General features: G+C 41.6%; 2 protein-coding genes across 4 annotated transcripts in view; one reads left to right on the forward strand and one right to left on the reverse strand.

The window, feature by feature from the left end:
• The first annotated feature begins 848 nt into the window (after nt 1–848).
• On the forward strand, nt 849–11252 carry LOC130106573 (T-complex protein 11-like protein 1). Its single transcript, XM_056272724.1, has 10 exons — nt 849–1035; nt 1189–1282; nt 1546–1669; nt 1921–2041; nt 2803–3023; nt 3597–3733; nt 5089–5282; nt 6386–6567; nt 7395–7567; nt 8214–11252. Exons 2-10 carry the CDS (start codon nt 1201–1203, stop codon nt 8444–8446), a joined length of 1467 nt encoding a protein of 488 aa, XP_056128699.1. The 5' UTR covers nt 849–1035; nt 1189–1200; the 3' UTR covers nt 8447–11252.
• A 137-nt stretch (nt 11253–11389) lies between these two features.
• Nucleotides 11390–15589, reverse strand: part of anks1ab (ankyrin repeat and sterile alpha motif domain containing 1Ab) — a 90748-nt gene continuing 86548 nt past the window's right edge. Inside the window, exons 13-14 of one of the 3 annotated variants that reach the window (XR_008809739.1) lie at nt 14228–14914; nt 11390–13821 (exon numbers count right to left, since the gene is read on the reverse strand). Coding sequence is in view for 2 of the 3 variants with exons in the window: in XM_056272722.1 (XP_056128697.1) it covers nt 14795–14914 (120 nt within the window). In the remaining variant the exon portion in view is untranslated. Of the gene's footprint in view, nt 14915–15589 lie in introns of all 3 variants that reach the window. The other 2 variants (XM_056272723.1, XM_056272722.1) reach the window with 2 other exon arrangements.

Raw genomic sequence — 15589 nt, forward strand, 5'->3', positions numbered from 1 at the left:
TGTACATATTCTACATTGTTCCTATTCTGTACCACTGGACACCTGTTAAACTCAACCCCTCCACCCGATTTGACTATTATCAGTCTATTGAATAGGCGTTATCGTCACACATCTGCCCCAATATATGGACTAGTAGGGGCCTACTAAACCTACTAGTAGCTTCAGGAGACTGTTCCCCTGCTAGCCCATATATTTGGGACAGATGTGTGATGATAACGCCTATTCAATAGACTGATAACAGTCAAATCGGGTGACCTCTCCGCCCGCGTTTGTGGTGGAAATGGAGCTGAACCCGCGGTTGATTTGAGTCAACGTGATCACGTCACTTTTAGCCAGAACTAAGGCGACTTAAATGTCCACTGTGATAGATTTTTATACTCGGGCAGTCTCAAGTCCCTTTAAGTTTATTTTCATACCGTACTGAAACGAAAGGCTGCCTTTAAGGTCGGACAGTGTATTCGTATAATTGTATTATTAAAACACCTACTAAAAAGATAAAAAGTATAGGCGATTTGAAGTGAATTGGCCGAGTTAAAACGGTGCATTCGTATTTTATACGGTAGAAAGTTTGCCGAGGGGCGGATTTCAATACGCGTACCGTAACGACACGCCCACTGTTTTGATTTAACCGTGGAACAAACCATCTTTTAACATCGGCCTTTTCTAACAAATTGAAAATAAATCGGAGGGGGGAGGCTAAATACAATATATCTGCGGCACCGCAGATTCTGTCGTGTAATATTTTTAAAATGTTGATGGAGAGCGTGTTTGATGCGGTTAATGAGGCATTTGAAAGACCCCCCCCACACACACACACTCATAAACAAAGGCAATGGTTTGATCCGGTTTTAAACTACACCGCTGTTATTGAAACAGCGATGCAACAGAAGTGTTCCTTCCCTGCTGCGTTTTGTTTACGTCTGTGTCATTTGTACTTTTCCTGCTCGCATAACAAATCGACGGTGAAGTTTCAGCGTAACTTCGTTCACCCGTATCGATGTGAAAATCTTCAACTCTCCCAAAGACCGTCATTTGGTGAGTAGGGCTCAGAAATTGTCTTATAGGCCTGCTGAATAGTTGTGTGTTGTTTTTTCCCTCGTTACGTGGTACGATAATTGCCGGAATTTCGCCAAATTTACCCGTGACCACTTTTAGTGTTTAAAATCAGTTATTATCTGCATACTTAAGTGACTCGCTGCGATGCCCAATAAGAACACCGGAGACGCTGTTGACGACCCGCACACTGACGTGCCTCCTTTGGAGCAGCTGGACTCGCCTACAGGTAATAGAAAAAATAAAATAAAATCCATCCATCCGTTCATTATCCAAGCCGCTTATCCTAATTAGGGTCGCGGGGATGCTGGAGCCTATTCCCAGCGGTCATTGGGCGGCAGGCGGGGAGAAACCCTGGACAGGCCGCCAGACCATTACAGGGCCAACACAAAAAACAATATTCAACATTGAAACCTTTTTTTGCCACCTTTGGTAATCGGTGTAATTTTAAGTGGGCTATACAAATAAAACTGACTTGACTTGACTTCACAGGGAGCCCACCTTCAGTGTCCAATATGATGGACCTGGAAAACTGTGTGGCCAACCTCAGCCTCGCACACGAGATAGTGATGAACGCTGACTTCAGCGTCAAACACCAAAGCCCACCCAAACACAGGCAAGACAATCCCATAAAGTATCTACCCCCAATAATTATGGTTAACCATTCTATTTACTCATTACAAATATGTTTTGGGGGGGGCAGACTCCCCAGTATATGTGGTCCTCCCCAAAGTTGAATACAGGGTTATGGCCTTGATCTATCTCAACTTAAATAAAAAAGAATCTCCATCAACATAATAGCATCTTCATTTCGGTTTATTGTAACTTTGGCATTTTTACCCATTGATTTTCTTTCCCTTGCTATAGTCTTGAAGAGAGAGTAACAGAGATAATGCACCGTGCATTTTGGGACAGTCTTCATGAGCAGCTAACCAGCGAAACCCCAAACTACAGCCATGCAATGATTTTACTTCAGGAGGTCAAGACTGTGAGTACACTATGTCTGGTACCAAGTTTGTGATGCATTTGTGGCCAGTGAGTTAGGGTATACATATGTTAACATTCTTTTATTATACTCTGCAACCTTTTTTGTTCTCATCTCTGTGTTTTCTTTAGTTTCATTTTGCAAGGGATATATGCAGGAATCATACTATAATGGAAGGAATGTCTGTTTGTCTGTATAACTGTCCTTAGATTTTCTCAACACCCATTCATCCGATCAAATTCACACTTGGTGGGCGTATTGCTGAGGACCCAATGAGGTGCAGTGTTGAGTGTGAAGTTGTTCGGATGAGCAGTTCTCTAATTAGCTTGCTAAGGTCAGCATGCTGTACGTTTGTGCCAAATGTGCAGACGTGATGATGTCACAGGTACAAATACTGTGGCTCAACTGTCCCCGCACTCAGATTCCAAATTTCCACAGCAGGTGCAAGTTGAATAGGCACTTCACTAGTGTCCCGTGTCTCAAATACCAGAATGTACAATCCTAAAGCACCCACAACAAATATATAGTGCACATGTTTTTGTTTTTTCCTTTTACCAATATACATCAGCTGTGATAACTATTGTTTGTGTTACATAGTTTGCAAGAAAGCGGGTCTGTCACTGTCATTATCTGATGAACCAAATATGGGTCTCATTTATTGTTTATTGCTAGGTGTGATGTAGCACTGGAGGGCCTACTACCTCATTTCATTGTGAATCTTGTATAATGACAAAAACTTGACCTTGACGATTTTTGCTAAATAGATGCTTCAGTCGCTGCTTTTGCCTGGCCATGTGAGACTAAGGTCTCAGCTGGACGAGGTGCTCGACATTGCGCTGATCAGGCAGGAAGCTGATCATGGATCGTTGGATATTCACAAGCTAGCACACTATATCATCGGCATCATGGGCTCCATGTGTGCCCCTATTCGGGACCCAGAGATCAAGGCTCTAAGGGTTCTCACTGATCCTGTGGAGCTCCTAAGGTGAGAAATTCTTTTTGAGAAAATGTCTTAACAACAGTTTTTGAGCTTTTACTGGTTTTACAATAATTACAAAACCTGACTCTTGCTTGGAAAATTATCATCAGTTTTGTTTGGAGGCAGAGAATCAAATTACATAATGTTTCCCCACAGATTTTCTGTCAGTATCCATCGAGGTGCACATGTATCATTGCACTCTTTTTGTTTTACAGTTCTTAAGGTTATGAAGTTATCTGTTCTGACATTTTCAATATGTTGTTTTGTTAGAAAGTATGGCTGTAAGTAAACATACCTACTGCTTACCCTTTCAGATCAAGTATCTATTGATAAAAATCTATTTTGGAAAAAAAACAAAAACCTCATCTCATTACCCCAAACTGAAAACACCTTCCTCCTGCTGTGACCGATGAATAATGCTTTTGACAATGCAAATGTTGTTTAGAAAATGAGTGCATGTGTTGGTGGGAGTGGAAAATTGTTTTTTTTTTTTTACTTTTAACCAATTGTCCAATTGCCTACAAAGTTTTTGGTACATGAGTTTACTCATGAAATATACATGTTCTGTATGCTCTGTAGGGAGATCTTCCGTGTCCTGGGATTGATGAAGATGGATATGGTCAACTTCACTGTCCAGACACTGAGGCCTCATCTTCTTCAGCAAGCCGTACAATATGAACAAGCCAAATTCCAGCAGATTCTGGAGAAACAGCCAAGTGAGGCGAAAAGTGGGATTGGGGTGGTGTTTCATTCCAGTTTGCTAAATATCCATCTAAAAAGAAGTCTCACTTTGAGATTACTACCATATTTTCTCAAAAAAAAACCCAAAAAACAAAAAAGATTGCCTAATCCTGAAAATTGTCTTTTTTTTTTGACAAGCAAACATTTTAGGATTGTCGATTAGCTTTGTTGAGATGAATATATAGTCCAAACTCAGTCTTGTACACTTCACTTGAGTCACCATGAGCGCTTTCACGTGGTTCAGATGTTCCAGTGTAAGAGGTGATCAGAAGTTTTCAAAACTGTTATATGAAAGCGAAGTCATGAAAGCTATTTTGTCAAGAGACCCCTTAAGCCCTGTTTCGGAAGCCAAAGCCTTATAGTAAGAGGCAAAAAGGTCAGATGAACAACAGGCCTCAGTTGCATGCCATAGGCTGCCTTTTGTCATCAAGGACTATATTGATACATCATAAATAAATGAACAGGATGAGTAAGGGAGGTCAGGATCAGGTGTCAACTGGTCCCAGAGGCAAAGGATGTTTTGACTCATGCAGAATTTGCATTTTTTTCCTTTATTTTCCCTTCCCAGTGTTTGTGGGTCATGAGACTGTTTACTTGCGTGTATGAAAGGTATACTTGCCTCTCACCTCCCCGCGTTAGAGAGAATCTCTAGCTGACTCCCTTGGTATTGTTGCCCTTTTTCTCTCTCTGAGCAAATAGAAGAAAGAACGCCACTTTATTTTGTCATTGTATTCTTACAATGAATTCATCCTCTGCATTTAACCCATCCTATTGCATAGGAGCAGTGGGCAGCTGCACAGCCTGGGGGTATACTCATTAATAAATCACAGACCCTGATCTTGTTCTCATAGTTCTTTAAATTTAGGTCACAACAGTTTAATAACACTCAAGAATTCAAGCCAAAGATCATTTTGAGGGTAGTAGATGCAGAGGATGGTTGTATGTTTTGTGTGTGTGTGTGTGTTATATATATATATATATATATATATATATATATATATATATATATATATGGGAGTGAATCCCTGTATTGATATTCTTAATCAAAAGTTTTTTTTTACAAGTTTTGTCCTTACTCTGTGTTCACTCCCTATGTTCTCCTATCCAAGACACCTGAGAGAACTCGGGAGACGGCAAATGTCCCCGTTTCTCACTTAGGATTTTTTTAAACGATATCATGAATGAACAGCTGTTCTTTGTTAGCTTGTATCACGTCATCATTTTAGAAATCCTTTTTGATTACTGACACTGCCACAGGTCTTGAACTTTTTTAGATGTGTTCTGTTTATTTATAAATTTTCTTATTTCCTTTCTGGCAATTATCCTCCAGGTTCTCTGGACTGTACCACTGCTTGGCTGCAGAAAGCAGCCCAAGAAATGGCACCTGTAGTCAGACCCCTTTCTCAGCCTGGCATGGAGACTTGGCATGGACATAGCTGTGGCCCAGTCAGCCCTACTGCAGTCCTCCGCAGGGCTTACCTGCACCTTCTCCACTGGGACCCACATGACCAGAAGTACCCTGAGGTCTGTTTTTAGGGTGAAGGACTGTATCCTGGTCATATTTTTTTTAGATAAGTTGTTGATCCCTGTGAGGACATTTTCTTTTCACTTGCCTGACTCCGCAGTCAGCTGTAGCATCCATAAAGCTGGTGGAGTTTCAGTGTTTGGCTTGAAAGCACTTCAGCAAGGTAGACGCTTGCTTGCTTCTAAAGCACTCCTCTCCCTACCCACTATGCCTTTAAGTTGGTTGATGACACAAAAAGCTCAAGTAGTGCTGTTAGAATATTTAGAGGAGTGCTCTTTTATCCAGGATGTACATGGGGAAAGTAATCGCTTCATTTTCACCTGGTATTAAAATGTGTCTAGGGTGGTCAGATACGTTTGCGACTGTCTTTTTTTTTTTTTTGCAACTGTTATTATTCACCTAAAAATCCAACTGAACATTAATCCAAGAAGCAATCTGATTGGAAATAAATATCTGCATTCCTATAGTGCATTACTAGTCCAAGGAAACAAACGTGCATTTCAATGAAATGACTGCATCACAGTACATTATGGGTGACCTCATTGGGTATTGAACGCTTAACTTTTTACAGTATCAGTGCCACACTCAAGCTATATGCTACCATAAAACCAAGTGCTCTACCAAAATCAGCTACACAGGACCATACAGGACTAGAGGAGGTTAGAGACACATCATGGTTGTGAGTGGGGGCCAAGTGTATGTTGAGCTGTTTCTGCAAGGATCATATGGTATCTCGCCTTTATGCCCTGGTGGGTAAAAAAAGACCATATTTAGGTAAATAAAGTTTCATGTTGGGGAGGGAAAAACAACTGGAGTCTAACTGGATTTCTATCCAGACACCAGGACATTTTTTTTTTGACAACAGTATATAAATGCAGTGTGGATAAATCACATCATAATAAAATCTAGATACAAGCTGCATAAAATGCCAAGTGTAAATGAACCCATAGACAGCAGTGTTATGCAGCAACATTGTGATGAATCAAACTTTGCCTCACACCATCCGTGGCTCAATCGACCCAGAAGATGTGATGATTTTCACAGGATGTGTAAACACTGGATAGATGCTCAACAGAAGTATTTCCTGTCCTTCCTCAAACAGACTGTGCTGATGGACCGAGCCCGCTTGGACACACTGGGCCAGAGGCTCACCATGTTGGTCCTGGAGGCGTCAATTCTCCTGCTGACCTGCACTCAGTGTGGGGGCGTTGTTTTCTCCATCAATGGGCTTGTAGGTAAACTCAAGCAGACCATCACTGCCCTGCTGGAGGGCAGTCACACCAGGTAAGAGGAGAACATGGTGATGTATGTACTGGCTTTCCCAGGGAACAGGTAATGTACAAGAATGAAACTAATGGAGGTGGCAGAAGGCCACTGGCTTGTCAGAGGGGATCCATCTAACCTCATTCTTTCCATTCAAGGGAGACCCCGTCATGATTAGACGATAAATGTGGAACAACAGCCTGTGATATCCAAGGCCTGCCCACACTCTGTCAGCTAAATTGAATAAAACGTCTTATAAGCAGACTATGCACATGCTAATTTTTGTTGAATAATTTCATTTGGATGATTTTTTTCCCCATCTAAATGCCCTATGAAGGAACCGCAATTCGACAGTGCTTATTTCATGTGCTCAATGAACCCGTGCTGTAGTCTGAGGATTCCTTATTTTGTAACCCTTTCAAATCAAAGGATTTATTGGCCCAAAATTGTTTTGAAGGGCAAATCCCACCTAAAATCCCAAACCTAAATCCCACCTAAATGCTGTTTGCCCACATATTCATTTGTGTTAACTCACATTTTTGATCTGACATAAATCTTTATGATAGATATCCATAGTACACATTGAAGAGTCATATTAAACTGACATTAGCTATTTGGTTACATGATCTTTCAAAGTAAAAGGAAACACAAATAAATGCCTTAATGATATTTTAAATTTTGTTCAAACAGGTCATGTTTATGTTATGGTTTACCTTGAAAATGGGTAGGGCACAGATCATGTATTTATTTTACACTAAATCACAGCCAATGACTCAGCAGTTTATAATTAACCTTTAGGATGAAGACTTTCCCGTCTTTATTACTAATGGCTCTATGTGATACTATAGGGAAGCTGACCTGAGGGAGGAACTGATGGGGCTCGGGGATAAGGTCGTGGTGCAGGTGACAGAGGCAATGGTTTCCCATGGACAGATACCAATGCCTCAGGACAGCCAGGATCTGCTGAAGGGACAGATATCAGACCTCTGGAAGCACAATAACCCCATTCGCTCACTCATAGGTGAGACATCTGCAAATAAGCAATTCATTTTTTATTTTTCATGCTTACTAATCATCTCCTATCCTTGAAAACCCAAATTCACCCTATTTGGGGCTTATAGACAGCTGGCTAGTGAAACGCCCCTTGAGCAGAAAGGAATCTTATGTCTTACTATATTATACTTTGACTGGGGATTAAACCAAGACCCACGAGTCAGATGGTGACCTTATAGATCATCTTGCACCCCTCAACATGTCCTGGAAGATTAAAATGTCCACACCCACCTACATTTAGGATGCATAAACAGTGAAAACATGCCCACAGTTTAGATTTTAGTTACCAGTTAACTGCGTGTTTGTGTCCATTTGAAATATTACCACTGGGTACTCATTTCTGCCTATATCCAGTGATGGGGATGACCCTGTTTTCATGTTGGCATCCCAAACATGAATTCCTCATCATGAAAAATGCTCAGATTTCACATATTTCACTTATTATTTGATCATATTTTGATTTATTATTTTAATGAGTTTATGCTGGCCTTCTCTGCGTATTTGCATGGGTTTGGATACTGTCAGATATGTGGTAGAACACATCTGCAAAGGGCTGACTTCTCTTCCCCTGTCACTCTCTCGCTCCTCCCTTTCTCTCCCAATTGTTCACATAGGAGACAGAGTTCAGGGCTACCTCCAGGCCATGCTGGAGGGTAGCTTCACTAAAAGGAGTCCAGAACTGCCCGATACCCTGAGGGTGCTGAGTGCTGAGCTAGTGGAGCTGGGGACGGCCTTTGGGCAAATCGCCCACTTCAACCAAACAGTCTTTGGTCCCTTCTATGCCCCTATTCTCAGGAGGCTACTGTTCTCACCACCAGAAGCAGAGACTGCAGAGGACTCGCGCTAGGCTAAAGTCATGTTATGGGCCTACAGGTAACCCATAATAAATAGCATTTGGCATTCAGACTTTCTTTTTTTTGTTTTTTTGTTGTTTTTTTTTTAGTACTGTGGCATGTATAAACAATGGTGGCTTGTTTAAAAGGGAAACAGGTTGCCCCTCAATTTAGACAAAACACAAAGTATGGAGATGAAGAAATATAAAATGGCCAGTTGGTACCCATATTGGCTTTAGTCTGTTGTGTGTTATGAAACAGATAAGTGTTTTCTTTTCAACAACTGGAACCTTCAGACAAAAAAAAAATCACATTAGTCACCAGGAAACTTCTTTCAGTTGCTAATATATATTAAGCTGACATTAAATTTGTCAGTGTTGACATAAAACAGTATGTTTGCTGTCCTTAAAGCTACAATCCTGAAGGTTTGGATGCAAACAAATGGCTATTTTTGATCATCACTGTCACTGGGTTATTTAAAACTATAGCTAGTTCGCAAATACTCACAACTATGAATTTATCTAGTTGCTCATTTTAATGGTTACTGTTGGGTAGGACTTTCCTGCAGGAAATATAACACATAGTATTTTACATCTTCACCACAGCAGCAAAATGCTAAAGAATAAGGCAGGCAGCGGCAAGTAAAAAAAAAGAAAGAAAAACAGCAATGCTGATGTGGCTGACACGCAGATATGGCAAACCAAACTTGTTCAGTGATGGGGATGGTCCTGACACGACAGCACTGGTGACAGTTTCATTTTGACAGTCTTTAGGATTGTAGCTTTAACAGTGAATGTCAAAAAATGACAGCCTTAAAGGGGATAAATGGACCATTTTGGCTATCCTTAAACATAATGAAAGTAAGTATCAGTAGGGTTTGCAAAGAGGTAGTGATTAAAACAGTAAAAGGACACACACAACCACTCCCCAGATGTCTGTACTCAAGACACAGACACCAGGCCAGCTCAGAGGTTTTGTTGTAGTAGTTTAGAGGCTACGCTCCTTCACAGACTTGGCGTGAGAACTGGCAATCTTATCAAGCGTTAATTTTCTAAAGACAAACATGCTGGGTATCTGCTACACTGCTATTTGACTTTGCTTGTTTGTGTTTGGTCCTTAAGGCTTCAAACTGCAAATTTATTTTCTGCCAACCATGTAAGATCACGACCCATGTGTGGGCAGGTTTTCATCCAAACCAGACACAAGCCGATACAGGGGGATACGGCATGGGGCCAACTCAGTGAAACTAACTGGTAAAGTGTTTGGTTGGAATAAAAACAGGAAGGGTTGGCTCTCCAGTGATGTCTGATTGAGATGTTCTTTAGTATTAAGAGGCCAGGTGTGGATTTTCACAAAATGGATCACAGTCAAATCAAATATTATATTAACTCTTGTAAGTTACTTTGTTTTTGAAGATTTAATTTTCTCCATGTTTGTTGGTATGGAAAATTATTAGCCCAGAATTTATGTATGAAAGTATTAATCAAATAATTCTAGGTACTGATTTAATCATGGCTTTGCTTGCTTTTTCTTTTGGGCTTTTTGTTTGTTTTTTTTTGTTGCCAGCAGTAGAATATGTCTTTACCACTGGGCGGATAGTGAAAAAGACGTATCTGCAAAACCAAAGGAACAGCTTTACATGGAGCCATGACCCATTACACAACTAATTACGTTCACTTTTGTCAACATGTATAAATACCTCTTATTTTCCTCTATACCTCTGAATTGTTTGAAATTGACAGATTAAATCAATAAGGAATAGTTGATTTTCCTACCTGAATTCACCCTGCCAGTCTTTTTTCCATGTCCATGTAGGTGATTGTGTTCATCATACCGTTTTTTTTTCCTTTTCTTTTTACACCAAGTGTAACAATGACAAATTCTTGAGCTTGCAGAAGACTGACTTGCGTGAATAGCTTTTATTTTGTGATGTTGGCAGAGAACAAGAAAGGTCCATTTCTGCTATCAAGCCCAATCTTTAGCCCGTGCTGATGGCCGACCTTCGTCTCTGCTTCACAGTGCACCCGGGGCAAGACGAAGTGTCACCCCGGGTAAAGTCAAAGTTTCACAGACTGAGATGTATGGAATACGTTGGGATTTTTTTTTCCCCTCTCAGCTGGGTTTCACAATCACCACTCAGGATAACGGTCCTCAGGAAAAATTCAATGTGACAAAAGAAAATATACAGACAAGATATGTAAACAGATGTGTGTAAATATACTTAATACAGATTATGAAATGTATGCTCTTTTCTTTACCTTTATTCTGACATATGTGAAATTGACCCAAACATTAGCATACCAAAGATAGTGTGGACTTTGTTACGATAGACCAAAGTATACTGTAAATAAATAACAATTAAAGCAGTCTTGTGATTTACACTGTAAGACTTGACTGGGTGGTGTGATGTTTTCGTCTCTCTCATGATGCTATCATCCATTTAAAAGAAGGCATTGCTATCAGGACACCTTTTTTTTGTAATTGTATCATTTAATTTCATTAATATATTGCTTTGAAATTTGAGACAGTATCACATTATCATTGACAAACCATACTCTGTCCACAAACACGGGCAAAGCATTGTATGCTGGTACAGGTTTTTTTTTCTTCTCTACATTTTACAACATTTCTTCTTCATTACCCTTAATTCTCACAGTAGCTATCGCCAATAGACCTGAATCAATAGAAATGCACATTGATGATTTCTTGTCATTCTCTACAGTGCTCTGTACATTACAGTACCTACATTGACGAGATCATAAAGTCACAGGGAGGCCAGGGAATAAACCTGACCTGGCTGACCTCTCTTAAGATGGGGGTGAGGGAAAGGCCCTGGTTAGCCAGTGACAGGGCCAACACGTTGGACTCCTATCAGGGGCGGTGAAGGACTAAGGGCTATAAAGTGAGATAAAACTGGCAAACTAAGCTGTGGTTGTTGGTCCTGCGTGTTTTACAACTTATTTCTTACATCTTTTTTCTCTCCATCTCTATCCATTTCTGCTCATCTGTCCTTTTTACCTTTTCTTTTCTTTTTTTTTCCTTACACACAGACACACCCACATCGGCTGCTCCCCTTCAACTCACAGCTTGGTATCCGGAAACTTGAACGCTGGAGTGAGCTACACAAGGAAAACAGTGATGTTAAAAGATTGGTACATGCACAGCCATATCATGCCACCACAACTTGTGTTCGCTTTAGAAAGCTGCTGCTCATAAAACATGTAACACGTTTTTGTTTTTTTTTTGTTTTTTTTCATATTATGCATCCATACAAGAGCAAGGTGGAAAGTGTCTTGGTGACATATACGCACAATGGAAGGACGGATGTTGCTAAATTGTTGGAGGGACGATGATGATGAATCTGGAGGATGAGTTGCTGTTTTATGATGGATGATGGATGGGGTGGGGGTGGGAAACTCAAGAAGCAAAACAGTACATGGGTGAGATGAGACAAGGCGCTGCCACGGGGCACACACACACACACACAAAAACAAAATGACCGCACAGGCCGAGTGCATCAAGGGTACAATATAAAACAGAGCAGAGGACACTGCCACATGCACCAACGATGGAAGCTACATCTTTTAAACAGTCAAAACAAAGTGGCAATGAAAGGCGGCCACCATGCCACACACACACAAACACACAGCTCTTAACCAGTCGGCCCGCAAACACCACTTCTGCTGCACACTGAGAGGACGTAGCTCAGACGCATCGCGACTCCCGAACAACACACAGACAACAAAGGCAGCGGCCAGTGATGTAACAGTTAATAACAGTCCAGACCTCCGTAAAGACGGACAGACAGGCAGAAAATCAGTCAGACAGACAAGCAAATAGACAGTCAGTCAGGCAGACAAACAGAGTCAGTCAGGCAGACAGACAAACAAACAGTCAGTCAGACAGATTGTCAGACAGTCCGATAGACAAGGTGTTACAGTGCAACACGAACAACTGGTAGTGCAGACATAAAAAAAGAGAGGGGGGGAACCCGCAAAATATGCGTATAGCCTCCAGACGAGCATAGTGAGTCACAGTGCAGATGTTATTTAGAAAAATAAATAAATACAAACAAGAGAAGGAAAATGTCACGCTCTCAGCATTGCAAATCTGTTTTGCGTTGATATATATATATATGTGTGTGTGTGTGTATATATATATATATATATATATATATTGTGCAGCACCACTTGGATTGGATCTGGCTCCTCAAATGCTGTGGAATTAATTGTTCTCACTAATTTTCCAGTGACACACTTTCTTTCTTTTTGTTTTTTCCATGCGCTGACACCAAATGCGAACTTGATGCGAAACCGCAAGGGTAAACAAACCATGTAATCAAATATAAATCCATGTAATCAATATATTGAGTTGGTATGTTTGGAAGTGCGCTTCAGGCTCATTTGGCACTCGAGATGCAATTGAAATCGTATTGGGGACGTTTGGTGTCTAACGTGAGACCAATATCGGTGTGCTCAGTAACATCGGATCATCTCTCTCTCTCTCTCTCTCTCCCTTCTTACTTTATCCCCCACCTCTCTCTCTCTTTCTCTCTCTCTCTCTCTCTCTCTCTGTCTTTGATTTGCCTGTGGTTGTATCTGTGTAGGGATCCTTCATTATCCCCTCGTAATCGCTCCGTCCCAGTAAATCAGTAAGCCCCTCTCTGTATTAAAAAAAAAAAAGCATCACAAATTGAATTAAGTTACCACGTCCTACTTGCACCATAAGAAAAAGAAACATTATTAAAAGGGATAGTGCCACGTTTTAAACACAGTGTTCTGCAGCTGACAGGATGCTGTGATTTGCAGTCTCTCAGTGCTACGGTGGATGCTGAGAGGCACAGGGGCAAGTACAAAGGCCAGAGCATCCTCATCTGGACAAATCTGTACCGTCATTAAAGAAAACCCCACCTCCAATTCATCTCAGCCATAGCTGGGGTTTTTTTTTCTTTCCCTATTGTCACAGTCAAAGAATACACCAGGAATTCAAAAGTATTGTCAGTCTTTTAAGGAGAAAGAGGGAGCCGTGCAGTTGGTGGGCATTAACTATGGTGAAGGCGGGGAAGGAAGTATTTATATAGATAACTGAAATGAATGCCAGACAAGTAAGGCTATTGTCCTCGATAACGTGGAGGTAAGGTTTTCCTCCCGTGTGTGTACAAGGGGGGGGGGCACATGGGCTCAGATCTTGGTCCTTTTGACTTCAGACATCAGTGATAGATTCGTGAACGATCCATCATGTTATGACTATTGTACAAATGTGTAGAAAAAAGTTTGTTTGCTGCATGTTGCTGTTTTGTCTCATTAACTGTCCATCTTGCATCCCATGCTAGCAAAGCAGCCTCCTCATAGTGCCTCAGAGCGGTAGATGCTTGGTAAGACAGGACAAGCTAAAGAACGGAGAAAGAAAATAAATTAAATGTCTTGAGGGCAAAACAATCAAACTATCAAATAATTCATGAAATACAAAAACAAGAAAAAAAAGGTTCCAGTCCTTTACATAAGGACTGCAAACTAATGCATCTTACGTAACATTTATGAGACATAAAACTTGATAATTGCCCTAATTTGTGTAACATCAAAAAGGGGTGCTGTCAGTGGCTTGACTGAATAGCCTATTCGATATAACATGAACGATTATTATAAACGTATAGTTTACATTGTCAACCAAGACTGCTCAGTTAAATCAATCTAAAGTCAATTTGGGAGCCAAATTACAAAATAAAAATAAACATGCTTGCTATGCCTTTGGGGAATTAAAAAAAAAAAACAACCAAAGAAGAAGAAAAGTGCAACCTCAAGGACATATCGGGGGGGATCGGATGCAGATGCAAGTTGTCAGTAGGAGGAGGCAGTTTGGTTGAGAGAGCATGGCCATTGCAAAGTAACTTCAGTCCAGGATCACCCGTTCCGTCCTGGCTCCGCCATTGGCTGCAGCAACAGGGGAGGGGTTGGGGGGGAGGCTGCCAAGGGTGTGAGAGGGAGGCACAGGGAGCTGTAGGAACGTCTTCATGGTGGGTCAAAAGGTCGGCGTAGGTCACTGCGGGGAGGAGGGTAGAGGAAGGTGCAGGAAACCGCAGCCCTAACAGACGCTATACCATCACAGTGAGAAGGCACGGGGCTTGTGTGTATTGTGTGTGTGTGTGTGTGTGTGCACGTGTTAGTGTGTGTGTGCATGTGTTAGTGTGTGTGGGTGTGTATATGTACGTGTGTGTGAGACAGAGAGAGAAAATGGCGAGGAAAAAACTGGGAGACCTAGGGCAAGAGGTTGGTGGTACTAAGGGGCATGTCAGAGGCTGGGGTAAAGTAGGGGGTTGCAGCAGACTGGGGAGGTGGGGGGGGGAGGCGTTTGGTAATCCGGCCTCAGAATATGGTGGTCTCATACTTGGTGCTGACAGGGCGCCTGTTGGAATCCCGCTGGTCCAAGAGCCAGGTGGTGCTGCCCAGGGACTGCATGTCTGCGTCCATCTCCAGGGGGTCAATCTGCCAGGGGGAGGAGGAGGGGGGAGGAAGGGAGGAGTGGGACGAGAGGAGGGCGTGAGACTGGTGGGGCAGTGGAGGCCATTGCGCCACACTGACACGTCCTTGTCTCACACACGTGCACGTGGATTAGAGATGCAGTCTAGTGATCGGGTCAGAATCACAGACACTCGGAGCTCAATCCATGATATGGATGATGTTCTGAATAGCAAACAGCTGGAGAGAGGCCTATTGTGCAGCAACACACCACAATCAAACAGAGCGATGCCCCTCTAGTAGTTTAAACAAACTGGTTGGCAGGTTCAAGTGCAGTGAAAGCAACATGCGCTCTACACCAATGCATCATACAAACATGATTTTTTTCCCATCTTTATAGTTTTAAACAGATGTCAATCAAGCACTGTTAGGTTAAGAATAAGGAATAACAGTGATTCACATAAGAATAATGGAATTTACATGAACAGATTTAAAACCGCATGAAACAACAACACCAACAATGCAGTCTTAAAGAGGGCCCTTTGGACAATGGAAATCCAACATGTATTGATTGGCATGGTACCCGACCTACCCATCCCACAGAAAATCTTTACAAAAGATAGCTATCCGGTAAAAGACACCTGGCTAGATGCTAACATTCCTGAAGCTTTATGAGAGAGGAAGCCTAAAAACCATTCATCA

The sequence above is a fragment of the Lampris incognitus genome, chromosome 2 (genome assembly GCF_029633865.1).
Source record: "Lampris incognitus isolate fLamInc1 chromosome 2, fLamInc1.hap2, whole genome shotgun sequence".
NCBI classification, from domain to species: domain Eukaryota; kingdom Metazoa; phylum Chordata; class Actinopteri; order Lampriformes; family Lampridae; genus Lampris; species Lampris incognitus.

Bases quoted from the DNA above. Each gene is read 5' to 3' on its own strand.
- LOC130106573 (XM_056272724.1), top strand. From the start codon at position 1,201: ATGCCCAATAAGAACACCGGAGACGCTGTTGACGACCCGCACACTGAC. The intron at 1,670-1,920 runs GCAAGACAATCC...CCCTTGCTATAG, and splicing joins CAAAGCCCACCCAAACACAG to TCTTGAAGAGAGAGTAACAG. The intron at 2,042-2,802 runs GTGAGTACACTA...TTTGCTAAATAG, and splicing joins TACTTCAGGAGGTCAAGACT to ATGCTTCAGTCGCTGCTTTT.